The sequence below is a fragment of the Rosa chinensis genome, chromosome 2, assembly GCF_002994745.2.
Source record: "Rosa chinensis cultivar Old Blush chromosome 2, RchiOBHm-V2, whole genome shotgun sequence".
Classification (NCBI taxonomy): Eukaryota; Viridiplantae; Streptophyta; class Magnoliopsida; order Rosales; family Rosaceae; genus Rosa; species Rosa chinensis.
This window is the reverse complement of record NC_037089.1, coordinates 77,820,446-77,844,547: the sequence shown is the minus strand read 5'-3', so window position 1 is coordinate 77,844,547 and position 24,102 is coordinate 77,820,446. Positions and strand designations below refer to the sequence as shown.

The 24,102-nt window shown below is 37.9% G+C and overlaps 1 protein-coding gene and 1 long non-coding RNA gene across 4 annotated transcripts; one reads left to right on the top strand and one right to left on the bottom strand.

Annotated features, from left to right (window-relative positions):
* Positions 1-440: 440 nt before the first annotated feature.
* On the bottom strand, positions 441-13,184 carry LOC112186838. 2 transcript variants are annotated; one of them, XM_024325375.2, is made up of 9 exons: positions 12,848-13,184; positions 12,431-12,736; positions 11,119-11,190; positions 10,267-10,782; positions 10,018-10,167; positions 9,199-9,420; positions 2,042-2,092; positions 1,510-1,952; positions 441-1,164 (listed from the first exon to the last, which is right to left on the bottom strand). In XM_024325375.2, the coding sequence occupies exons 1-9, from the start codon at positions 12,948-12,950 to the stop codon at positions 520-522; spliced, it is 2,508 nt and encodes an 835-aa protein (XP_024181143.2). In that variant the 5' UTR covers positions 12,951-13,184; the 3' UTR covers positions 441-519. The 2 variants fall into 2 exon arrangements, with proteins under 2 accessions (XP_024181143.2, XP_040370412.1); XM_040514478.1 differs by lacking the exon at positions 12,848-13,184 and adding an exon at positions 11,374-12,024 and having other exon boundaries at positions 12,431-12,566.
* Positions 13,185-20,631: 7,447 nt separating this feature from the next.
* On the top strand, positions 20,632-23,466 carry LOC112186836. Of its 2 annotated transcripts, XR_002930917.2 has the most exons (4): positions 20,635-20,815; positions 20,988-21,049; positions 21,620-21,684; positions 22,991-23,466. It is a non-coding gene; the product is annotated as an uncharacterized LOC112186836 (long non-coding RNA). The 2 variants fall into 2 exon arrangements; XR_005806390.1 differs by lacking the exon at positions 22,991-23,466 and adding an exon at positions 22,303-22,574 and having other exon boundaries at positions 20,632-20,815; positions 20,988-21,684.
* Positions 23,467-24,102: the final 636 nt, after the last annotated feature.

Sequence of the window (24,102 nt, the reverse complement as noted above, 5' to 3'; positions counted from 1 at the left end):
ATCAATTAAGGAAAATGCTGATTTAAGCATCAGATGATTTTTTGTAGGTACCTTCCCTTCCGAGCCAACGATCAAATGAAGCTTCTCGATTTCTATTAATCGACTCTCACTCCAGTCTGAATTTATTGATGAGTCACAGTCCAATCAATTTTTTTTACCACCAACATTGTTTTTTTCTTTTCTCCTTTGTGATACTGACATGCATACATTTGAGAATTTTTATAATAATTCTGCAAATCTTGCAAGCTTGATCATTTTTAATTTTTAATTTCCTACCATCTGCATATATATATTTGACCAGGTGACATTTAACGGGAATTCCAATGAAGTTGCAAGCTAAGGGCTCAAGCATTGATCATTTGATCCTAATAAAAGAATGTTACTGTGACTCAGTAACTAATTAACTAACTCAAATCAATCACAAATTGAAGTTGGGATTTTATTACAACATCAAACAAACACAACGTCTTTTCTTTACAAGCTTCTGAAAGCAGCAAACCCAAAGATAAAACGAACATATCATATAGCATCTCTAAATCTAACTCTTCCAAGGTTTAATTTCTCATTCACATTCTTGCGGAATGTTCGTGGTATATAAGTAGAAATAAAAATCTCCACGAGAAAGGGAAATTGCATCCATATAAATGAGGCAATTGGAATACCAGTGAGTAAAGAAGTAGGAAAAGCAATCCATGAGTCTGTGGGAAGCATAAGAAACAGGGCCGAGGTAAAAGCGATCATCATGGCAGCCACGGAGAGAAAAAGTGTCAGAAGACCCAATATCATTTTTCGAGGCAAAGATATGAGAAAATCTTCTTCTGCATAACGTGACGTGAGAACTCCTAGAAAGAACATTACTGAAGTAGTGGAAGTAAAGAGTGATAGAGCGTCTGCAACTATAAAAACCCTAAAGGCCCTTTTATTCAAGAATTTGGGAATACCATCGTCTTCATTATTTCCACCGGGAACTGTGAATGCTGCAGCAAACATCATGGTTACAATGAGAGCACATGCAACTGTACAAGAGGTAGCTGTTTCTTTCATTGACGTTTCTGCCTCCTTGATCAATTCTTCATGGTTCTTAGAGAAAAACTCACTCGGTTTCATAGCATGCGTATCGTTTGCAGCTTCAAGATCCTCTGGGCTAGCCATGCTCTCCAACTCCTATGCATTCCATAAAGGCAACACCAATTAGAAGCTTATACAATACTTTATATTTGGAATAAACAAAAAATAATCCTAAATTATTTTTATCTATCAATACGTTTTCACTACTCTTCAAGGCTATTTTTTTTTTCGATTAAATTTTTAAGGCTATTGTTAAAATCATACTTTCTTTATCATATAAAAAAAATAGTCCTAATTTGTTTTCTCTGGTGATATGTTTTCACTGCTTTTTATTTTTCTATAAGAAATAATTGCCATACACATAGAACATGTGTGGTAAGACCATAGTGGTAATGGTATATATCAAGTATATAGTGATAGATATGTGTAGATAAATCTAACCTTGAACCATTGTAGTTCTTTTTGCATCTGCAAAGCCGCACCACGTATGCAGTTGGTTTGTGCAAATGGTGAGAAAAGTCCCACCATATGTAGCATATTGTTGTCATCATTATCTGTCATACCCATCAGAGTTTTTCTGGTGTCTTTGTTGAACCCATGTATAAGATTATAAACTTTTGCTTGACGACACTTGACTGCTACTTGAAATATGTTTCGGCCTTTTTCATTTTTTATTGTTGCCAAGTCTGGGTTTACTCTAAATATATTAGTAAGAAACTCAACAAGCCCTCGTTCTGCTGCTTGGAAGATTGCTGTTTCCACGAATTCTTTTTGCTTTATGTCACAATTTTTCATCTTTTTTGTCGTCAGCACTTTACACATGCAAACTAGAATTTCAAGGCTGCGAACATGGTGCAATTTCATTCGATAGATACGATGTATCCCTAGGTTTGACATTGAGAGCAATATAAAATTATAACATTATAATTAGCAAAAATGAAAAGAAAAAATCACGAGTGTCAATGTGACATACCAAAAAACTTGCAAATATTCTCCGTTATTAGTCCTTGAAATAGAGCTGTAACTGCATTGCAAATCCAAACATGTTGGCAAAGCCATAAAAGCTCTTCAAATAATCTGTTAATTGTTTGCTCTATAACTATTAGATAATCTCCAGTGATGGACATGAAAGTTTTGCAAAAAGAGCTAACAAATTGTTTTTTTTGTTAATTAACGAATGACAATAAGTTTTATTGAAGATCAAATAAAGCTCTAATCGGCACTAAAATAGGGTTTTTTACTTCAACAGTGTCTGAACTCTTCGAGGACTTTTGAAATGATACCTGAACTTTCAAAGTTATCAATGTGATACCTGAACTCATTTTTTCATATCAACGTCATACCTGCGGTCGATTTCCGTCATAGAACAGTTAACTATGACCACGTGCCTAGCACGTGAGGCACTTAATGAGGTTAAAAGACTAATTTACCCTCAAAAGTATATACTTCAACAGTGTCTGAACTCTTCGAGGACTTTTGAAATGATACCTGAACTTTCAAAGTTATCAATGTGATACCTGAACTCATTTTTTTGTATCAACGTCGTACCTGCGGTCGATTTCCGTCACAGAACCGTTAACTATGACCATGTGCCCAGCACGTGAGACACAAAATAAGGGTAAAAATGACCTTTCCCACTTCCTTTAGTTGTTCACGTGTCCCGTCGTACCTTCAGTTCTTCTTCTCCATTTCTATTTCCTTTTTCATCTGCAAAATGCAATTAGATGGGTTGATGACATTTCCTAGGGCTGTCACTCGGTCGGTTCGAATCGGTTATAGGTATTACCAACTTCAAAACCAAAGCTTTCGGTTTCAAAATTGAGTTACCAATTACCAACCAAAATTTTCGGTTTTTAATCATAACTACCAAATTCGGTATTTTGGTGTTCGGTATTACCAACTTTAGAACAACTAATTCTTTGTAATTAAAATTAGAATGAACAAAACTAGGTTCTTCAATTTTATAGTCGTAAACTTTGTACTCATCTCCTAATTATAGCTTTCTTTTGTATATATGATATCAAGTTTGAGTCATTTTCAATAAAACTAGGTTATTTAACCATATTTGACTAGGTTACTTAAAATACATGTACTATTAATGTAGTATATATATGTAGTAATGTTCATACTATTATGAAAAATTTTATGTTTATTTCTTAATATACATGTATGTGTACTGAAAATCATAGTATATAAAGCTAAAATTTAGATAATCGGTAGATTCGGCATTTACCAAAACCAAACCAACTTTTTCGGTAATTTTTGATTTCGGTTTTATCGGTCTCGGTTACCAAAAAGTCGGTTTACCAAACTTAAAATATCGGTTGGTATTCGGTCGGTTTGGTAATTACCAAACCAAGTGGCAGCCCTAACATTTCCTAGCAAAATGCAAAACCCAAAGCAAAACTTGAATCCAATTCTCTGATGGACGGACACCGCTGGGGACTCTATCTCGTCGGAGTTCTCCAAGCACAACTTGCTCAACGGCTTTGCTTCTCTGAATTTATTGCAGGCCAGAGCGGTGTAGACGGTTTCACGACTCTTGGCCTCCAGATTTGAGACTTGGAATTTACCTGAGATTTCAGACAAAGGGATCACAGAGAGAGAGAGAGATAGAGAGAGAGAATATGGCCGGCGGCAATCCAGACCTTCTTGTGCAACTTGCCAGAGATATGATGGAGGCGGGCCATGCCGTCGTGGCACTCAGCTTCCTCACCGCAACTAACATCACAGTATAAGTTCATGAATTTCAAAAATAGTCCGTGTCTTTGTAATTGAATCAAAATCTGCAAAAGTGAAGGAGACTGAGAGTCTCTCTCTTTCTCTCTCTCTCAACAACAGCAAAAAGGCGAAGGATGGTGATGATGGGAGAAAACCCAAAACTGATTTTTCCGCAACTGTGTGTCTGTATATAACTATATTTATCTGTATATGATTTATCGAACAATGGGGCAATGATCATTTCACTGATTCCAGCTTCTAATCAATTTGTCCAAAAAAGAACCGGCCTTTGGTTATTCGCGGCTGTAATATCAGTACTTAGTGGGAGCATAGGAAGACGTACTCTAGCGAGGCAATCAGTGGCAGTCGGGGCAGGTGAGGAACAATCTGAGGGTTTTACGGCGGCGGAGGTGGATGACGGGGCTGGCAGATGGGCTGTACATAGGGCTTCAGGCGATGACGGGGCATTGAGTGGCGAGGAGCTTGAATTTTTGCAAGGTAGCCATATGGATCTAGCTGAGTTCAATGTGGTTGTAGTCAAGTAGTGCTTGGAAAGGGTTGGGTGGTTGAGAGAGAAGGTGAGATTTGATTTGCGGCCATGGCTTCCAATCCGAGATGACAAATCAAAGGGAAGAAGACGTCGAAAAAGAAAAACAAGAAAGAAAAAAAGAAAGAAAGAAAGCAAAAAAAAATAAAAAACAATACTTTTGAGGGTAAATTAGTCTTTTAACCTTATTAAGTGCCTCACGTGTTGCGCACGTGGTCATAGTTAACGGCTTTGTGACAGAAATCGACTGCAGGTACGACGTTGATATGAAAAAATGAGTCCAGGTATCACATTGATAATTTTGAAAGTTCAGGTATCATTTCAAAAGTTCTCGAAGAGTTCAGACACTGTTGAACTAAAAAACCCCATGAAGAACTAAAGGAAGTGGGAAATGTCATTTTTACCCTTATTTTGTGCTTCACGTGCTGGGCACGTGGTCATAGTTAACGGTTCTGTGACGTAAATCGACCGCAGGTACGACGTTGATACGAAAAAATGAGTTCAGGTATCACATTGATAACTTTGAAAGTTCAGGTATCATTTCAAAAGTCCTCGAAGAGTTCAGACACTGTTGAAGTAAAAAACCCCACTAAAATATCATCGAAACAGTAAGAGCACTAAAACAAGGAGATAAAACAAAACTTAAAGAAGAGAACACTGACACAAAATGTGGCTAAAGGGTAGAACATACTCGCAACCAAGACTAAGACCACATAAAAATAAATTGCAATATGAATTGGAACTAGGAGTTCAAACTTTTGAGCTTAGAGAACAAAGTAGAATTTGCACCCGCATTAGGATTTTATGAAATAGATAAGACGTGTCTTCATTTTTCATACAGTATAGATTCTATGGTGTTAATTTGTATATGTATGTCAAAAAACTACATCATCAAAAAAGAAAGGCAATAGTGAAAGAAATAGGTTCAAACATCAAACTGTGAGTCAAACTTTGATGTGAGTCAAACCAAAACGAAGTTAGCAAGATAAAATCAAGGGGCCGTGACCACTTACCCAATTTTAGAAGAAACATTGCCCACTTACTCCCACACCAGTTTTTTAACCCCATTTACCCAATCTAACCTCTAGTGACAGTTTTGTCCCTATTAATTAAATTTAAACCCATCCATCTCCTCTCAGTCTCTCTCTCCTTCCCAAACTCTCTCGCTCTCCCCCCAACCCCCCTTCCCCCCCCCGATCTCCACCTCCTCTCTCTCTCTCTCTCTCTCCAGCCGGCAGTGGCGTGAAGGAATTGTGTCCTAAAACAATCATTTTGATGTAATTATTATTGTAATTATTATTAATCAAAAGGACAAGTTTATTGTTCATTGCTTATATTTGATATTTGATTGAACAAGGTCCAAGGAATATGAGTTAAAGAGAAAGTAATCTAAAGAGTTAGATGTGTGAGACCTTTACTCTTTCACACTCTTATCCTAAAAGGTTCCTAGTCATAGGATTATCACTTGGACATTGATAATCCGGAAAGACTAGCACATACTATGTATGCTCAATATGGAGGATGATATGTCTCTTGTCATTTGTGTGGAGACACTAATACAAGTATGTGGGTGCTCTTAATTTAAAGAGTACACTGAACGCGATCATTAGAGTTCTTGTATGGAGTCTTACTTACATGTCAAACTTGAACTCTAAATTGCAATAATACAAATTAGTCCTTTGACCTGAGACACCATAGTTGTCTTATGAGTGAATTGATTATTTCTTGACGATGCAATAATATTGTGTCCCTTAAAGGATATAATAGATGCATTCATTGGTATAATCAATTCGGTCATGGAGACATGTGAGTGTACAATAAGGAATCTCTATCCTTAAGTAAATAAGGTGTATGTTCAAAGATGTGATTCAATGAGTCTTTGGCCAAAGCATTGAATGAGATTAAAAAGGAGTTTCTAATCACATTCTAAGAATCACATAAGAATGAAAATCACATTAGGGGATTGACATATCAATTCCATACCCCGATGATGTGATTTAGAACATAGTGTTAGAGAAGGACCGTATTGTATTGTAATTCCAATTGAATAGGTTCTTTGTCATTCTACATTAACTAGGGTAGTCATGATATGTTGCAAAACGTCACTCATGACTTGTGAAGTCCCCGAGGATTAATAAACATTTATAATCCTAATAACAAGGGAGAATCAAAAATGGAGTTTTTGATTCGTAAACAAAATAGAATGATTTCTATAAACTTCACTGCCTTGTTAATTAGAACCTAAGAGATCGCACACCATATAAGTGGATCCTTGAGATTGTATATGAAGAAGATTAAACAAGAGTTGGTTATGACCAAATAATTAATTAGATTTATTATTTGGACATAATTAGGATTTTCGGGTAAAACCGAACCTATTGGGCCTAAACGATTGTCGGGTTTTTTGGTGTGGACTTGGGCTTCACTAAGTGAGATTTAAATGAAAGCCCAAGACACATTTTTAGTGCCCAATAACATGTATGGACCAGCCAACATATTGGTTTTATGAAAGCCAATATTTTTCTTTTAGTAATTGGAGTTATTTCCTATTATATAAAAGTGAAAGCATGGACATAATTAGAAGTGTGTCTCCACACTATTATTTTCAGTTTTTGAGAGAGAGAGAGAGTTCTCCCTTGGTCCATTACAATATTAAAGGAAAGAAGAACACTTGCATAATTTCTTCTTTTCTTTCATCTTTCTTCATCTCTTGATTCACTTGGTGAAGATCTTTAGAGGCCATATCATTTTGTGTCTTTACTTATTACATCAAGGAGAAGATTACAAGCACAACAAGGAGTACAAGAAGGAGTTCTTAATCCAAGGTGCTTCAAGGTGGAGGAAACACACACAAGGAGAGATCAAGGAGAGGAACTTTGGTGGTTCACTTGGATCGGATTAAAATCACGCTCCAAGGGTGAGTAGAACATAAACTACTTCTTTGTTCTTCCTTACTATGCATGCTATGTTTATATACATATCACAATAAGCCAAGATCATGGGTTAAAGGAATGGATTTTATGTTTAGTTAGTAGTTTAATGGTTAAACTAATTCCGCACTAATTAAAAAGTTTTGAAATCCATCCATTCCTTCATGGCGACCACGCCTTCAACACCTTCTTCGTCGACCTCAATCTCGGCGCTGGCTAGCACATCCCAAGCCCCATCTTCGTCGACCTCTACCAATCACCGAACACCGTTCTGGTGCCCATCACTGGTCTGGTGCCGACCATCCTCAATCACGGATCACCGATCTGAGGCCGGTCGGAGATGGGCTGCAGGTGAGAGACTGGAGAAGAGGACCTGGGGAAGACGAAGGCGGAGATGGGACCGGTCTGAGATGCGCTGCGGTGATGGGCTGCAGGTGAGCGACTGGAGATGGGCTGCGTTGGGGCTGGGACCTGTCGGAGAAGGGCTGCAGGTGAGAGACTGGAGAAGAGTCCGGTCGGAATCGTGCAGGAATCAGGCTGGAGAAGCATGGGTGTCCATAGGGGAAGCCCAACCCGAAACAAAGAGACCCCAACCCGCCACAGGGAAGCACCGGCAAAAAAAACAGCCGGCCTCACACGTTGATGGGTGCCCAGAGCATTTTTTTTTTTCGGTATCCTGAGATTGCAATGTAACTGTGGGGTTTGTTTGATGGTCTACTGGGGGGCAGTAGACACATTATTGGCCACCAGTAGACTTTGATACGAGGGACAGGGATAACTATAGTGTGGTGTTTTGATAAATTACCTGTTATTTTCTGTGTATTAAAGTCAAATTATCTGTGAATCCTACAAAATGGTGCATTTTTGGTGGTCTATTGGGAGGCAGTAGAGACATTGGACTTTGTATTGTGGGGCAATAATATGATTATTGGGAGGCACTAATATGATTATTGGGAGCCAATAATATGATTATAAATTGATCAATTGTGCCTGTAGTGTATTCATTTTGGTTTTGGGAGTTCATACAATTCACTGGACGACAATAATAGGGTTATTGGAGGCAATAATATGATTTTTGGGAGACAGTAATATGATTATTGGATGGCAATAATATGATTACTGGGGGGCAATAATATGGTTACTGGATATTATTAGGGACCGGTCGCCGGTCGTCGGATTCCGGTCACAGTCATCGGATTTCGGTCACCGTTCGCCGGATTCCGGTCACCGATCGCCGGATTCCGGTCACCGGTCGTCGGCGCCCTGCCACTGGTCACAGGAGGCCGGCAAGGTGGAGGATGACTTCTCCCTCTAAGTGAAAAAGAAGGAGAGGGCAAAAAAGTCTTAAAAAAAATAAAAAAGAATTAATTGGGTAAAGGGGAAATAATCCCTTAGTGTTTTGGGTGAATGGGGTTAAAAAACAGTTGGTGGAGCAAGTGAACAATTTTTAGCCTAAAATCGGGTAAATGATAATTTCCCCTAAAATCAATGTGCTTGCTTCACCTACTGAACTAGAATAATACTTATTGAATTGATTACATTCTTCAGATATATACTTTAGTCTGGCAGAGATGTTACAACATCAGAGGCCTCCGAAAGCCAAAACTCATGTGCAGCCACATCACCGTCACACCCCTAGGCCGGCCCTAGGAAAGGTGTGGTGACTACCTAGACCGAATCTAACCCAACAGAATATTAGACTGGGTCACTTGCTAAAAGTGGAGATGCATTAATTGACAGAAAAAGGACTCGTAATATGGATAAAGACGTTATTTTCCACTACGATAATGTTTTAGACAGTTCCAATTGTTAACACCTGATAAATTCCTCACAAAATCTTACATTGATCACAAATTTTGAACTTTGAAATCAACAAAAAGCTGTTATCGAGAAGAAATGATATCGATAGAAAATGAGGCCACTTCTACTTACCTGAGGGAATGAGACCACTCTGCTTATCTCTGTCATCTTCATGTGTTGGAAAGTCTTTGGGAACTGCATGGGGTGTAGGAGTGGGTTTTCCTTTGCCATCTTCTTGTGTGGGAACGTCTATGGAAATTGCATGCAATGGAGGTGTAAGTTTTCCTTTGTTGTCCATGGTAAGAGTAGGTTCTTCCTCGCTCTTGACGGGAGGAGTAGGTTTTATGGATATAACTATCAAATAAGTACACAGAGAGGCCAGTCAATACATTATACTTTTGCTTGAGGCAGTCATGGGGATGATCGATAATTTTTTCTTTTTGAAGAAGAGAAGAAGAAGAGAATGCTATAGCTGATGGCCGTTGAAACATGGAAAAAGTTAAGAAGACAAGAACTAAATGTATCGTCTCAAAAAGTTGAAATTTGGGTTTAAGTTAAAGGGAAAACAAAAGAAAAAACCTAGAATACTACTAAGATGAAAAAGAAAATTTTATAATACATACCCGTATGATACACACATTTATAAATGTGACAACAAATTTCTTGTCAGAGTGGTAACCTTGAGTCATATTTTGAGTAATCTTAGTTCTATTAATGGTACTTATATCACTTACGACTTTGTTACAAGTTTTGGAACAAATTCATTGTCAATGTTGTAATTTTTGTTTAATTATATGTAAATAGTGTAAATGAATATGGTAACTCTGTTCTCAATGTTGTAATTTTAATTTATATAAATTGTAATTTTTGTTCAAATAGATGTAAATTGAGTGTATGATAAATATCACAGTACCATAACTTATCTCAGATGAAAAAGAATACAATACTAACCATGATAAATCAATTTTTCCCAAAATTTGAGCTGGCTTCCACTTAAGAATGCTGAAGGTGTACATGCCAATTCGTTCAAAGGGGAATTGTCAGAGTTGTCTTTAGCAATGGCCAAGCTTGGGTGTTTCTGGATTAAATCGCACGCAATACCTAGAATGAAAGATCGAAGAACATAATCACAGTTAGAAGATATATCGATTTAAATTACAGCAATAATTTATTTGTAAATATCTTAAAACTCGATTTTACCAAATCTCTTGGTGCTAAAACTGAGGGAAATAAGATGAGCGACATGGGGATCGTCAGTTTTGAGGGGAGTGACCTTATAGAGATAGTCAGCCAGTTTTGATCTGCCGTGAATATAAGCTCCGACAAGTAAGTCGCGGATCACTCGGGGATCGACATCACCTGCAAGTAGCTCCTTTTTCTTGTCAAGCAAACATTTAGCTATTTCGACCGTTCCATCTTTTTCAGGAACTATATAACAATAATCAAGTGCGCTACACCATTGATCGTCCCTTATTTCCAAATCATCATCTGTATTAATATACTGCAATAACCTTCGAACAATATCCTCCCGCACAGCATCGACTGCATAATGAAGAACCGTCTTGCCGTCGTCTGATGGAGCTGGTTTTCTTATTGCCTCGGGGTGGTCTTTAAGAAAGTCCATTACAATCTTCCACTTCCAATGTTTCGCGGCACGAAAGAAAGGTTTATAGTCTGTATCATCGTTGGAACTGTTCTTATCTCCATCTCCATCACCTACATGGCTACACGCAAATTAATCCATGTACCCATTATATATCAACCGTAAAATCAAAATGAAAGTGATGTATGGTTAGCCATTTTAGCTGCATGCTGACAATAATGTCACTGTGTCTGCGAAAATAGTGGACTTGTAAAAAATAAATACCATTAAATCAATAATATATATATATATATATATATATATATATATATTTATATATCCAAGGCCTGGTGCGTAAACTGAAATTATACATTCATACTGTAGTAATTATAGCATCTCATACAAGTGTAATCGAATGGTAGAATAAAGCAAATTTTATTACTGCAAGTTTGGAAACGAAAGATCAATACCTTGATCCAGTTCTTCCTCTGACTCATCAGCTTTTTCTACCTCTAGCTGAGCATCACAGCATTGAAGACCGCCTGAAAATGAAATCCTTGATCTTTAATTATTAATTTTATTATGTGTGATCTGTCATTCAGATTTAAATTATTTGATAGGAAAACATTTTAATGAATTCTTTTCTCCCGTTGAAGGAAATCGTTATTTTTTTAAAAGTCGGTTAAAATATTACAAAGACTTGTTTGAGGATCAAGACATAATACCTTCAATCGCTTCTTTTTCCGTCTCAGCCATTTTCCACCCCCATCTCCATATCTTTTGTTATCTCAATATTTTTATCGTACGAGGCTTCATAAAGATCAAATTTCTTGTCATATGAAAATGAAATCGTGATGTTAAGTTATAAGTTCAACTCCATTTGAATTTGTTGGAAAACATTACTCTCCGGATTCTTGTTGTGCATATATGATGAGTAACATATACTGATATGCAGTCACCCTCATTGAAACCTTTGTTAGAACCCTTTACTCTGTTGAAGATATTTAATTTATTTACCAAGTAACAACCAATCTATAAGGGTTAGGAGAAATGACAAGGTACTTGCTTGAGTGGAATCCTCACTCAAGTTCGAGCCCCAACATTCACAAGTCTCTCATTGGTAGGTTGCTGTATACTAAGGTCCTGTGGAACCCATGTAATGCTGGTGTAAGTGTCAGCTTTCAGAGAGTCTGGGTCGTTACGAGGCCTGACTGTTAGATGTCTGTGGGCTTTCAAGGTGGAAAACCCTGGGCCAGTAGGGTCTGACTGCTCACATGGTTATCGGAGCTGGACCTAGATATTAGCTGGGTTCCTGTGGGTGACAGGTGGTTCATAATGTTGTTGGACTAGTGGGCTGCCTCCCCTAGTCCAAATACCTTCATCCAAAAAAAAAAAAAACCAACAACCAATCCACAATCAAGAGTTCCATTAATTTGAGGTTATAAGACACATTTTATTTTTCTTGTATAAATGTTTCACACACATTTTATTTTTCTTGTAACATTAACAGAGAATAAACAATCTCGTTAAACTAAATAAAGTTCTCACTAAACCAAACTAAATTGATTCTTAATATGTAATCAGTTCAAAAAGTGGTGATTATATTGTGGAAAGAATATATTTTCTCTCCTCAACAAAAAAAAAAAAAATTATTGTGGAAAGGAATTTAAGGCATGAGAAAATCCATATACTTTTTCATTTTTGATTTTGACGAAGGATGCATGGGAGATCCCTATGTCATATATTTGGCTTGAACAAAGACAGATCTATCCATCTACGTACCTGGGTAGTGAGATTTTAAGGCCTCCCAGGCTTTGTGGGCTGACTCTTCGTCCCTGATAACTTTAAAGGCATCATTTCCGCAACAAAGATGAATTGCATGCAGAGCCTCTGCGTTGGTCTTTTTCCAAGCCTCACGTTTATCTTTGCCTTTAAGACGAGGCTCAGTGGCCTCAACTACAACACTCCAAAGACCTTTAGCTACTAAATAGGTTTTGACGCGAACTCTCCAATCTTCGGAGTTGTGCTTGTTAAGAAGTTCGTTGACAATCAAACTGGGGACAACTGGCGCAGCCATGCTCGAACAATCTGTCAATCATACAAAAGATATTTCATGTCAATGGAGCTTTGAGAGCACATATATACATGTGAAAACAAGAATCAGGAAAGTAAAGGGAAATGAAACACTGTATTACTCACTGATTTGATTAGTGCTAGTGATCTTCAGAAATTTGTAGGCTAGCTTCTGAGTTATATGCTCAGATGATTTATATATATATATATATATATATATATTTTTCATTTCCCATTCTCGTGTTCGTCGGTAAGTGGTAACAAATCAGCAGTATTAAAAAAAGAATTGGCAAAAGACGGTCTTGATTATTAGAGTTGTGATTCACGTTGTTATGCAGAGAATGTGCTACTCTGAAACTACAGAATAATTTCTCAGTTTTTTTTTTTTTTGAGTAAAACATCATGAACTTTATTGATTAAGTTGAATTATTGGAATCAAATTCTAAAGCATCCGGAATGCTTTAGACAAAGCTCCATACCTGAGTGATCCCATTGGAAAACAGGAAAAAGGAATGCCAATTATAGAGTTGTGATGCACGTGATGAAGTCATGAAAATTCTTCCAAGTGGGGTGGGGTCAGCTGATTGACGTGTCAGACATCCAGCAACTCTCATGCAACTAACTTATGTGAGCCGTCCATCAAATCGTTAGTCTAGTATGGCCGTCACCGTCAGAAATCAAAACCACAGTTGGAAAAAAAAGAGGTTCAGTCATGGTAGTAACGGAGGGGAATTAAATACAATTGAAAAACCCAGAACATGTTGGTACCAATACCAGATTATGGAGTTGTTTTAGAGGAGGTTGAAGAATGTCAATCTGGGTATCCTAGCTCAGGGGAAACAAGTTTCCCAAACAGTTCTATTTGAATCTGATGGAAACATTTGCGTATGTTGCTGGGTTGTTTATGGTTATGGGGATGATTGGAATTAAAGTAGTCGTGATAGCCAGTTGTCACTATGGATTGAATTTGAAACAATGCTCTCATCTATAAAAGCAATAATGGTTCTGTTGCAACTTTGATAAATGATACTGATTATTGGTTCGTGTTGGTATGGTGGAAGTTAATCTGGTAGACTTTGAATTCATTGGTAATGTTGTTTGACTTGAGGATTCTTACATCTCAAAGTTAGCAGTAGATATCAAATCAGTTTGCAGTGTGAAGTTCTTGTATTGAAGAGCATAAAAAAACTCAGATCTGGGAGAACAATCGACGGAGGTGGAAGGGCGACAAGCTTTCACTAAGTTTACGTTGACTCATACAAGTCAATAGAGAGTCTTCATTAAGTCTACAATTGTAATCTCAACAACAAAATGAAAGTGATGTTCTACGAGGGGCCAAAGCCAACGTAACCCGATGTGAGCAACTGACAGGACCCGACCCAGGAATCACCCCAATTACCTGGATACGAGCCTGCGGGGCCCACGTTAAGCGAAATCCTATCGAAAATTCGGCAGAACCTCCCCTAAATATGGGTTACCCAAAATTTCACAAATCTGGACATGATTACAACTTTAACTTCTACTCAACCTACTATATCATAATTACAATCCAAGCACATATAATACATCCGGAAGTTCAAATCCCAACATAACCTCCGTAACAACAACAAACTGAACAACAATATCCATCAAATTTTAAAGAAAATGTTTATCAGAGCGACACTAAAACTAAGCCGATATCATACAAGGTAGGTTAAGTAATAACCTACGGACAAAAACGGAAGCGCTGATTTCCAAAGTCCTTGAGCCTGGACGCAATCTCGGCTAATCTGAAATCTGGGCATTTGAAAACGAAGGGCCCAAGGGAAAACATATAAAATCCATTAGAGTGAGTGGACAAAACCGAAACGAGAGTCAAAACAATTTATGGTATGCTTCCCCATTTCTCTTTTTAACAAACCATCATGCAACTAAACCCTATGAAGTTCCAACTCAATCATTTTCCAAGAAACTCATTTGATGACTAGGAAGGACTGCTTCCTAGGCATCTCATGCCATCGGGGAGGGACTGCCACCCGATGACGCATCGGAAGGGACTGTCAACCGGAATAGGAGGCGGTGGTTAGTTGGGACTGCCAACTAGCCACAGGTAGTAGACGGGACTGCCGACTAACTACCTCAAGTCATCTGGAAGGGACTGCCAACCAGATGACGCATCGGATGGGACTGCCAATCGAGCTGTAGTCTGGACGGGACTGCCGACCAGACTATTACCTAGAAGGGACTGCCAACTAGGTAAGATACGCATGCGCCAAAACTGGCCTCCTTGTCAACTGCTTTCTTTTTAAATCCTTTACCTTCCACAGAGTCACATTTTCTCAAATAATAAATCAACTGAAAACTTATTTCCATGCTGCATGCATTATTTTAACAAAATAAAAGTCCACTCACTAGTGAGTCCCGCAGCTAACCCTGCCTGCCTGCCTGTCTCCTTATTATTATTATTATTTTAACTTTAATCATGGAGCCTTTCCTTAAAAAACTGAATTTTCTTACAAGTTGTTGACACCCAAATTTCCACCCGTTCAAATTTAATAACTGACACGTGAAGAAGGTGAGTCATCAACCTCGTAATCTAGTTGGGTCTTCAAGCAAGCTCATTTCATGCCAAAAGGAAGCCTTCTAGTTAGCAAGAGATACAACAAGCCCAAATTCTCAAACAACTAACGTGCCTCTTCAAAGCAGCCGACACGCTTAATTACCACGCAATACACGTAGGCCCAAGCTACGTTTGGGGCTTATACTGCGGGATGTGGTGTGGAAGGTAACGGATCCTGTGAGGCCCATTGTTATGATAAGACCCATCGATAATTTTGGACTTGGGAACCAAAATTCATGCTTGATGAACCAAAATCTTAACATGGCTAGTAGAGAGATGAAAGCAGGCCTAGCAAAGCTTAAAGCCCACCAAAGCCATTCTCTCACCCAATGTCCATTACATTAGCCTTTATCCCAAAGACTGTTGAACCATCTTCTTCCCCAAACCAGAAACGCGTGTTGTCAAAGTTGCTGCTGGGATTGGTGCTTCACCATTTTTGGCAAGAACCCAGAATCCATGGAGAAACTCTTTGATTCATATGCCCAGCAATCCCTGTTTCAATTTCCAATAGCCCTCTAACTCTGTGATCACAAGTTTCAATACCAGAAATTGAGGAACTAAAATCTTCAAAAGATCACAGCTGCACAAATTCTGGAGGATCACCCCTAAACATGTGCCACTGTCCTTCAGTCTCCTAGCTTAAAGAAATTTCCATAGCTTTCATAGTTTATCTTCCCAAAATTGAGAGTGGTCTCTAAAAACCCTCAGCCCTTGTCACCAACCTTCTTTTTCCACCTTCGCTATAAAAAGTTGGTCTGCTGCTGTTGGAAACCAGATCACAACAACCCAAAAACATCAAGCAAGAGATCAAACCCTATCTCTAAACCTCTAGCCATCGATTCCTCCCAATCAACCTTAACCCAAAACCCAGAAATCATGCCATTGCTGGAACTCTCGCTCTGCTAAACTCCCAAACATCTAGCTCCCACACCATATCCACCTAGAAGCTCTGTTGTTCTCGTGAAAATAACTTGAATTGCTGCTGTTATCATTCCAATCGTTGCTATTACCATCCAGCTAGTCACAACAAAATCGTTCCTGGGTCAAGTCTTCGATCGATTTTGGGCCTGGTCTTCGCTCTAATCCAGAGGGCTATTGCTTCTGGAAAACCAAAACACAAAATTGCCCTCACACAAGTAAACAAAGAACTCAGGTTTGTTTACTCTAATTTTAAAGTTTTAATTTTATATTTGCAAACGATTGTCTTAACTTTGAGTCTTTGATAAAGCCACTCACTTTTATTTTTAGAAAAGAAACACACTTCAATGACAAGGTATTGAAATAAATTATAAGAGAGATAACAGCAACATCAAACAAGGCATCGAGAGGACATGAAAACTAACTAAGAGCATCTTTAGAGCATTTTTAGCAGGCTCTCTATTTTGGCTCTTTAGCTATTTTGGAGAGCATGTTTAGCTTTTTATCTATTTTAGCAGCTGCACCAGACTCCTAACTAGCTCTCTATTATAACTTTTAGCTATCTCGCTCCTAAATATAGAGAGCGAGGAGCGAGATGAGGCTCTCTCTAATTTAAAACATTCATTTTAAGTTATTTTATGTAATTTATAAATACATTTAAACTATATAATCTTTATTTTAAAAATAATATAAATTCAAAACTAACTAAAATAGAGAGCATTGATGCGGATGTACTTCTAAAGTGGCTAGCTAAAATGAATTTTGAGCTATTTTGACTAAAAAATGGCTAGCATTGCTAAAGATGCTCTTAGCAGACTCTCTATTGTAGCTCCTTAGCTATTTTGGAGAGCATGTTTAGCTTTTTATATTTTTAGCAGCTGCGAGTGGCTCTCTATTATAACTTTTAGCTATCTAGCTCCTAAATATAGAGAGCGAGATGAAATTCTCTATAATTTAAAACATTCATTTTAAGTTGTTTTATGTAATTTATAAATACATTTAAACTATTTAATATTCATTTAAAAAATAATATAAATTCAAAACTAGCTAAAATAGAGAGCATTGATGCAAACGTAATTCTAAAATGGCTAACTAAAATGACTTTTTAGCTACTTTAGCTAAAATTTGACTAAAAAATGGCTAGTATTTCTAAAGATGCTCTAATCATCTTCGTTCGTACAATTATTTTCCTTGATCAATTGAGCACATGAAAAACTGTAGTAAAAAAAGAAGAGAAAGAAAAGTAGTGAGAGTGAAATATTCTGTAATATAATTCACAACTTGTAAAGGGATTATATACAATTCTATTGTACCATACATCTCATTTTACTACAACTCTACAAGTCAGTATAAGGAAATTACTGCATGTATGAAACTAAGTGACATAATGAAACTAAGTGTCGTCAGATTTATTTTCTGGCGGCAACATAATAAGAAAGCTGTGATATGGGTAATTATGCTTCGTTGTAATTGAGTTCTTTCCGTTATGTCACCGTTGTGTCAAAGCAAATGGAGTAGCCAATGATGCACTCTTTGTTAATTGGTACTTGTTAGAATACATGTATTTTGTAGAGACTCATGATATCATTTCGGGTTGTTCTCTAGTTACTTATTGTGATCAGGGGTTTATGTTCTATGTCCCCCCTTGTATTCGACAGTTTCATTAATCAAAACTTGACGGCAGCCGCACCAGCCATTTGTTAAAAAAAGAAAAGAAAAGAAAAGGAAACTGCTACTAATATTTTTCTATTACTCCTATTAATGAATCAAATATTCTCCCATTAATCATATTAATGATTCAAATATTCTCTTATTAATGTCTCACAAGCCAACACTTCATCTCAAATTGGGGCATAAATAACACCCAACTTGCCTAATGAGTCATGAAACACCTTGCCAGATACAACTTTTGTAATAAGCTAGTATATTTGCGAGTTGTTCCTTAGTTAAAACAAAAGGAAAGACAATCAACTTTGCATCCAATTTCTCTTTAATGAAATGTTGATCGACCTCCACATGCTTCATATGATCATGTTGTACAGGATTCCGAGATACTTCAATTCCATATTTGTTATCACAACATAACTGCATAGCTGACTTGGGCTTAAATCCCAAATCTTGAAGTACATTAAGTGGCCATAAGAGCTCACACGCTCCATGTATCATACCCTTATATTCAGCTTATGTCTTGCAACAACTTTTTACTTTTTACTTCTCCAAGCAACAAGTTTTCTCCCACAAAAGTGAAGTACCGAGACGTAGACTTTCTATGTGTGATAGAACCAACACAATTTGCATCTGTATACCCACTAACCTCAACATGTTGATGTTGATGTTTAGAGAGCATCAAACATTTTCCTGGTTCTGAAATACCTCAAATTTTTTACTACTGCCTCCATGTGTTGTTCACTTCGATTGTGCATAAAATCATTCACAACACTAATTGCATAAGTAATATATGCTCTAGTGTGTGATAAATAAATTAGACGTCCAACTAAACTTTGATATTGTGATTTATCAATTGGAACCTGATCATGATATACTGCCAGTCTATGATTATGTTCAATTGGACTGTCAATTGGACAACAATCCAACATACATATCTCTGCCAAGAGATCTGATACAAACTTTTTTTGACAAGAGAATATGTCATCTCTCCCTTTAGCTACCGCAATCCTCAAGAAATACTTTAAGTCTCCTAGATCCTACTTTTCAAATTATCATTACAAAAAATAATTGCAATGGCTACCCTAGTTGGCATTGGCATCCTTTTTCCATCGCTAAAAATGGGCTTTTCTCTTCGGCAAAGTTATGCCATCGCAACACTTGCGATTAAGTTACTATGTTGTGGCAATGGCGTAGCCAATATTTAATATTTTTCTTTGGCGAACGTTTGCAGTCGCAAACTTTCAATACTTGGCGACTGCGTCTACAATGTTGTCGCACGAGAGAACAACTATAAGCCCAATATCTATTTTCTAATAAAAAAGCCCTAGCCTCTTTCCCTCAATCTCTGTTCGATCTCTACCGCAACCCTCTTTCTCTTTCTCTTCGTTCTCAAATTGAGCATCGCAGAATTTGGTGGCAACTGTGTTGATCTAGATCTAGGGCTTTTTTTTTTTTTTTGGGTATTTCAATTTGGCTCTCTTCAGTCGTTCCTCTTCCTCTCTCGTTGAATCTGATTCAACTCAGATGCTTCCAGTTCAATGGCATGGTTATTCAAGTGAGTATTGTTCTGTTCGAGCAGAATTGTGCTGAATTTCAATTCAACTCAGAGCTTTCTCTTCTCTGTTCTCAGAAAGTTCGCGTCTTGGGTATGTTCCCAACCTCTTTTTACTTGGTTTTTGTTCTGGGCTTCTTCATTTTACTGTTATATTCAATTTTATGTTGAGGTTTTCAGTTATGATCTGCTAGAAATTATCTCTGATTTAATTCATTGTGGACTGAAAGCTTTAGTCATTACTTGTTTAGTCATTACTTGTATGAGATTTGCTTTCTTGCATTTTGCTGTTAATGCAAAGTGAATTTTGTTAATGCAAATTATATGTGATTCCGTATGGTTTGCCTCTTTATTTTTTATGAAAGATGGTGTCTGTGAATAGGGATATGGTTTTACTTGATCAGTGATGAAGAGAGGGTAAACACATTTGGTGCGCAAGCAAATCACCAATAAGGGTTCTGTGTGAAGTGGTCAGGCTCGTGGTTTGAGCCCTGTAATCTACGGTTTGAACCCCTTAAGATATCTACTTTTTAAAAACTTCCTATCTTTAATAGATTGTAGGGTTTGGCAGAGGTTGGGAATTTTTGGGACTGGACTGTTGTGTGCCAGGCTGAAAAAAGAGAGTATAATTGTGTTAAATGGTCCTAATTCTTTAGCAATTCCTAGTATCTGATTTCAGCCACTTGCAATGTCGTTCAATCAATATAATGTCTCTTGTGCTGTCTAAGAAGTCTAAATTGCTCTCAACCTAGCTAGCCTTATCATTCCTTTTTCTTTCGTTGTTAGAGATAGTTGGCTGGCTAGAGTTAATATGGAGGTCCGAGTACTTGCTATGATATTTTTGTTCATGATTGTTCTGGTTGCTTCACCTTCACCAAGTTCATGTGCTAGACTTACTGGTTTTCCTACAACATATATTGTAATGCCCCGTACCTTAAAGTTTTTACTAGTTACTTTTTACCGTGGTTGACCGGAAAGTGACTTTTCTTTAGTCCGGTAAATTAAGAAATTTCTTTGAGAATGTCGTAGAATACGAAAAATCGAGTTCGTGGACACGTAGTTCGTTTTAATCGGAGTTTTTACGGGAAAGTTATGACCAAAATGGGAAGTTACTATTCATGGGGGGTTTTTTTTTATTTTATTATTATTTTAAGAGGAAAGTGGGAATTAAAGGAGAAAGAGAGAGAGAAATCGGGACAGACCGATTCCACCCCCCCTCCTTCTTTCTTCTTTCTTTTTTTTCTCTCCTCCCTTCTCTTTTCTTTTCTACAACCGGAGCCCATTTCCGGCGAAACCACCACCACCAACCGCACCACCGGTCATTTGAGGAGCTTCTCTTCCTCCTCTTGCATCTAAGGTAAGATTTCTAATTTGGGTAGCCTTGATTTGAGAAGAAATCGGTGAGGGAGTTCAAGAAAAGGGAAAATCGGAGGTTGCTTTGATCTCCGGTTTTCCGGCGGTTCCGGTCGGATTTCTTTGGGGTTTTGGTGGCTGGGACGATGCTAACCCTCATCCCTAATCCCTTGCAGCTTATTTTGGCCTGTGGAGGAAGAATCAAGGTGGAGGTTGACGGTGAACAGTAGTGTGAACAGTGAGCTGAGTTCTTGATTTTTTTTTTTATTGAAATTTCGACTATTTTCTGCTTGGTTTTGGGTGTTATTGCAGGTTTAGAAGTTGATGGGTGTGTTGTTGAGATGATTTTGAACTTGTTTTAAGCTTGAGGTTGTTTGCTTTGAGATTTCTTGGAGAATTGATGTTGGTTAAGTTTGTTTTGAATATTATGGTTTATAATTTTATGGGTTGCTGAGTCTCTTGGTAAAAGGCTATTGTTGAATTATTTTGTTGGGAAATTAGAGAGGAGATTGTGGTTTAAAAAGGGAAAATTAAGAAAGAATTGGAAATTTTGGAAAGGGAATTATTTTATGATGTGGTGGTTAATTATGGTTGAGGAATCGAAATAAAAATCGGTTGAATGGTTAAGAGTTTTGAGGGCATTGAGATTGTAAGGAATTCTGGAATTCGAGAATTGAATCCTAAATTGAGGAATGGGTTGTTAGAGGAAATTTCTTATGAGTAATGAGTATTAATTTCCGAAGGATTAAGCTTTGTCTCTTAGATTAATTTCTTATTGAGGTTAATTATATCCTGCAACTTGTGACAGGACGTACTGAGCCCTCGAGCGAGGAGGACACGGGCAGGCAGCAGGATTAGCTGCGGGACTTACTAGTGAGTGGACTTTTATTTTGTTTAAATAATGCATGCAGCATGGAAATAAGTTTTCAATTCGTTTATTATTTGAGAAACTGTGACTCTGTGGAAAGTAAAGCATTTAAAAAGAAAGCAATTGACAAGGAGGCCAGTTTTGGCGCATGCGTATCTTACCTAGTTGGCAGTCCCTCCTAGGTAATAGTCTGGTCGGCAGTCCGGTCCAGACTACATCCCTGTTGGCAGTCCCATCCGATGCTTCATCAGGTTGGCAGTCCCTTCCAGATGACATGAGGTAGTTAGTCGGCAGTCCCGTCTACTACCAGTGGCTAGTTGGCAGTCCCATCTAACCACCGCCTCCTATTCCGGTTGGCAGTCTCATCCGATGCGACATCTGGGTGGCAGTCCCTCCCAGATGGCATGAGATGCTTAGGGAGCAGTCATTCCTAATCATCAAATGAGTTTTCTTGGAAAAAGAATTGAGTTGGAATTTTTTTGGAGTCTCGCTGCATGTTGGTTTTGTTGAAAAGAGAAATGGGGAAGCATTCCATAAATTGTTTCAGACTTTGTTTCGGTTTTGTCCACTCACTCTAATGGATTTTATATGTTTTCCCCTGGGCCATTCGTTCAAATGCCCAGATTTCAGATTTGCCGAGATCATGTCCAGGCTCTAGAGACTTTGGAATCAGCGCTTTCGTTTTGTCCATAAGTTATTACTTAACCTACCTTGTATGATATCGGCTTAGTTATTAGTGTTGCTCTGATAACCCTTTTTAATTTGATGGATGTTTTTGTTCGGATTGATGTTGTTTACGGAGGTTATGTTGGGATTTGAACTTTCCGAATGTAATATATGTGCTTGGAATGTAAAAATGGTATTGTGGGTTGAGTAGAAGTTAAAGTTTTAATCATGTCCAGGTTTGTGAACTTTTTGGGTAGCCTATATTTAGGGGAGGTTCTGCCAATTTTTCGGTAGGATTTTGCTTAATGTGGGCCCCGCAGGCTCATATCCAGGACTACGGGGTGTTCTTGGGTCGGGTCCTGTCATATATTTTAAGAGATGATGATGCCATTGGTTATTATGGTGATCAAGTTGCTGCTGTGACATCAAATCCATTCAATAATGAATATGGTGATGTTTTTGCAACTCCAAATACATTCGAAGTGTATTATCGTCCTTTTCCAAATCGCCAGACCGGCGATGATTTACAAGGACGTATATGACCAAATCATTTGGCTAGCAAGCTTATATTATTATGATTAATCTTGTTCTGTTAAATTTTTAATTAATGCATCTTGATTCTCTGTAATTTTTGTTTGTTGACAGGCATTCCCAGAAGCATGGAGATCACTTGCAACAAGCACATTCAATGTGATGAATTAGGGCACTGTTGGGAATGGCCAAGTTGATGATACACAAATATTTATGACAGAAAAATAGGTTTACACAAATATTTATGACAGAAAAACAGGTTTAGCTAATTAATTTTTTTTTTGTTTATACTTTTCCTTTTCTTAATGATTTTGTCTGTTTGTTTGCTGAAAGGCCTTTTTAAAAGCATGGGTTGTCTTCTGATCTATTTGTTTAGATTTTAGCAGCTTCAGTTTTTCATCACATACCAAAATTCTTGTTTCCCAAGTAGATACTTTGATATTAGTGTAATGCCCCGTACCTTAAAGTCTTTACTAGTTACTTTTTACCGTGGTTGACCGAAAAGTGACTTTTCTTTAGTCCGGTAAATTAGGAAATTTCTTTGAGATTGTCGTAGAATACGAAAAATCGAGTTCGTGGACACGTAGTTTGTTTAAATTGGATTTATATCGGAAAAGTTATGACCAAAAAATAGAAATTTCTATTTTTGGCATGGTTTTCTTTTTGTGAGCTTCTATTTGTGGTAAGGAGGGGTTAAAAATCAGATGGGAAGAGAGAGAAGGTAAAAGAATATAAAAAAAAAAAAAGAAGAAGGAGAGAGAACGGGACGAACCCGAGCCCCCCCCCCCCTTTCTTTTTTTCGCCGCTGCTCTCTCTCTCCGGCGATTCCGTCGCCGTCCGGCCACTCCAGGACGAAAGGTTGGGCACGGCGTGATCCTCTCTTCCTTCTCCTTCTAACCATGCCGTACCGAGCCCTCGAGCGAGGAGGACACAGGCAGGCAGCCGGGTTAGCTGCGGGACTCACTAGTGAGTGGACTTTTATTTTGTTTAAATAATGCATGCAGCATGGTATTAAATTTTGAAATGGATTGTTATTTGAGTAAATGTGATTTTATGGAAAGAAAATGATTAAAAAGGAAACAGTTGATAAGGAGGCCAGTTTTGGCGCATGCGTATCTTACCTAGTTGGCAGTCCCTTCTAGGTAATAGTCTGGTCGGCAGTCCCGTCCAGACTACAGCTCGGTTGGCAGTCCCATCCGATGCGTCATCTGGTTGGCAGTCCCTTC

What these genes read in the sequence shown, in the direction of transcription:
- LOC112186838 (XM_024325375.2), bottom strand. Translation starts at nt 12,950, where the DNA reads ATGAAAAATATATATATATATATATATATATATAAATCATCTGAGCAT. An exon ending in CACTAGCACTAATCAAATCA is followed by an intron (nt 12,737 to 12,847) that starts GTGAGTAATACA and finishes TATGATTGACAG; the next exon opens with ATTGTTCGAGCATGGCTGCG. An exon ending in GAATATTTGCAAGTTTTTTG is followed by an intron (nt 1,953 to 2,041) that starts GTATGTCACATT and finishes TGTCAAACCTAG; the next exon opens with GGATACATCGTATCTATCGA.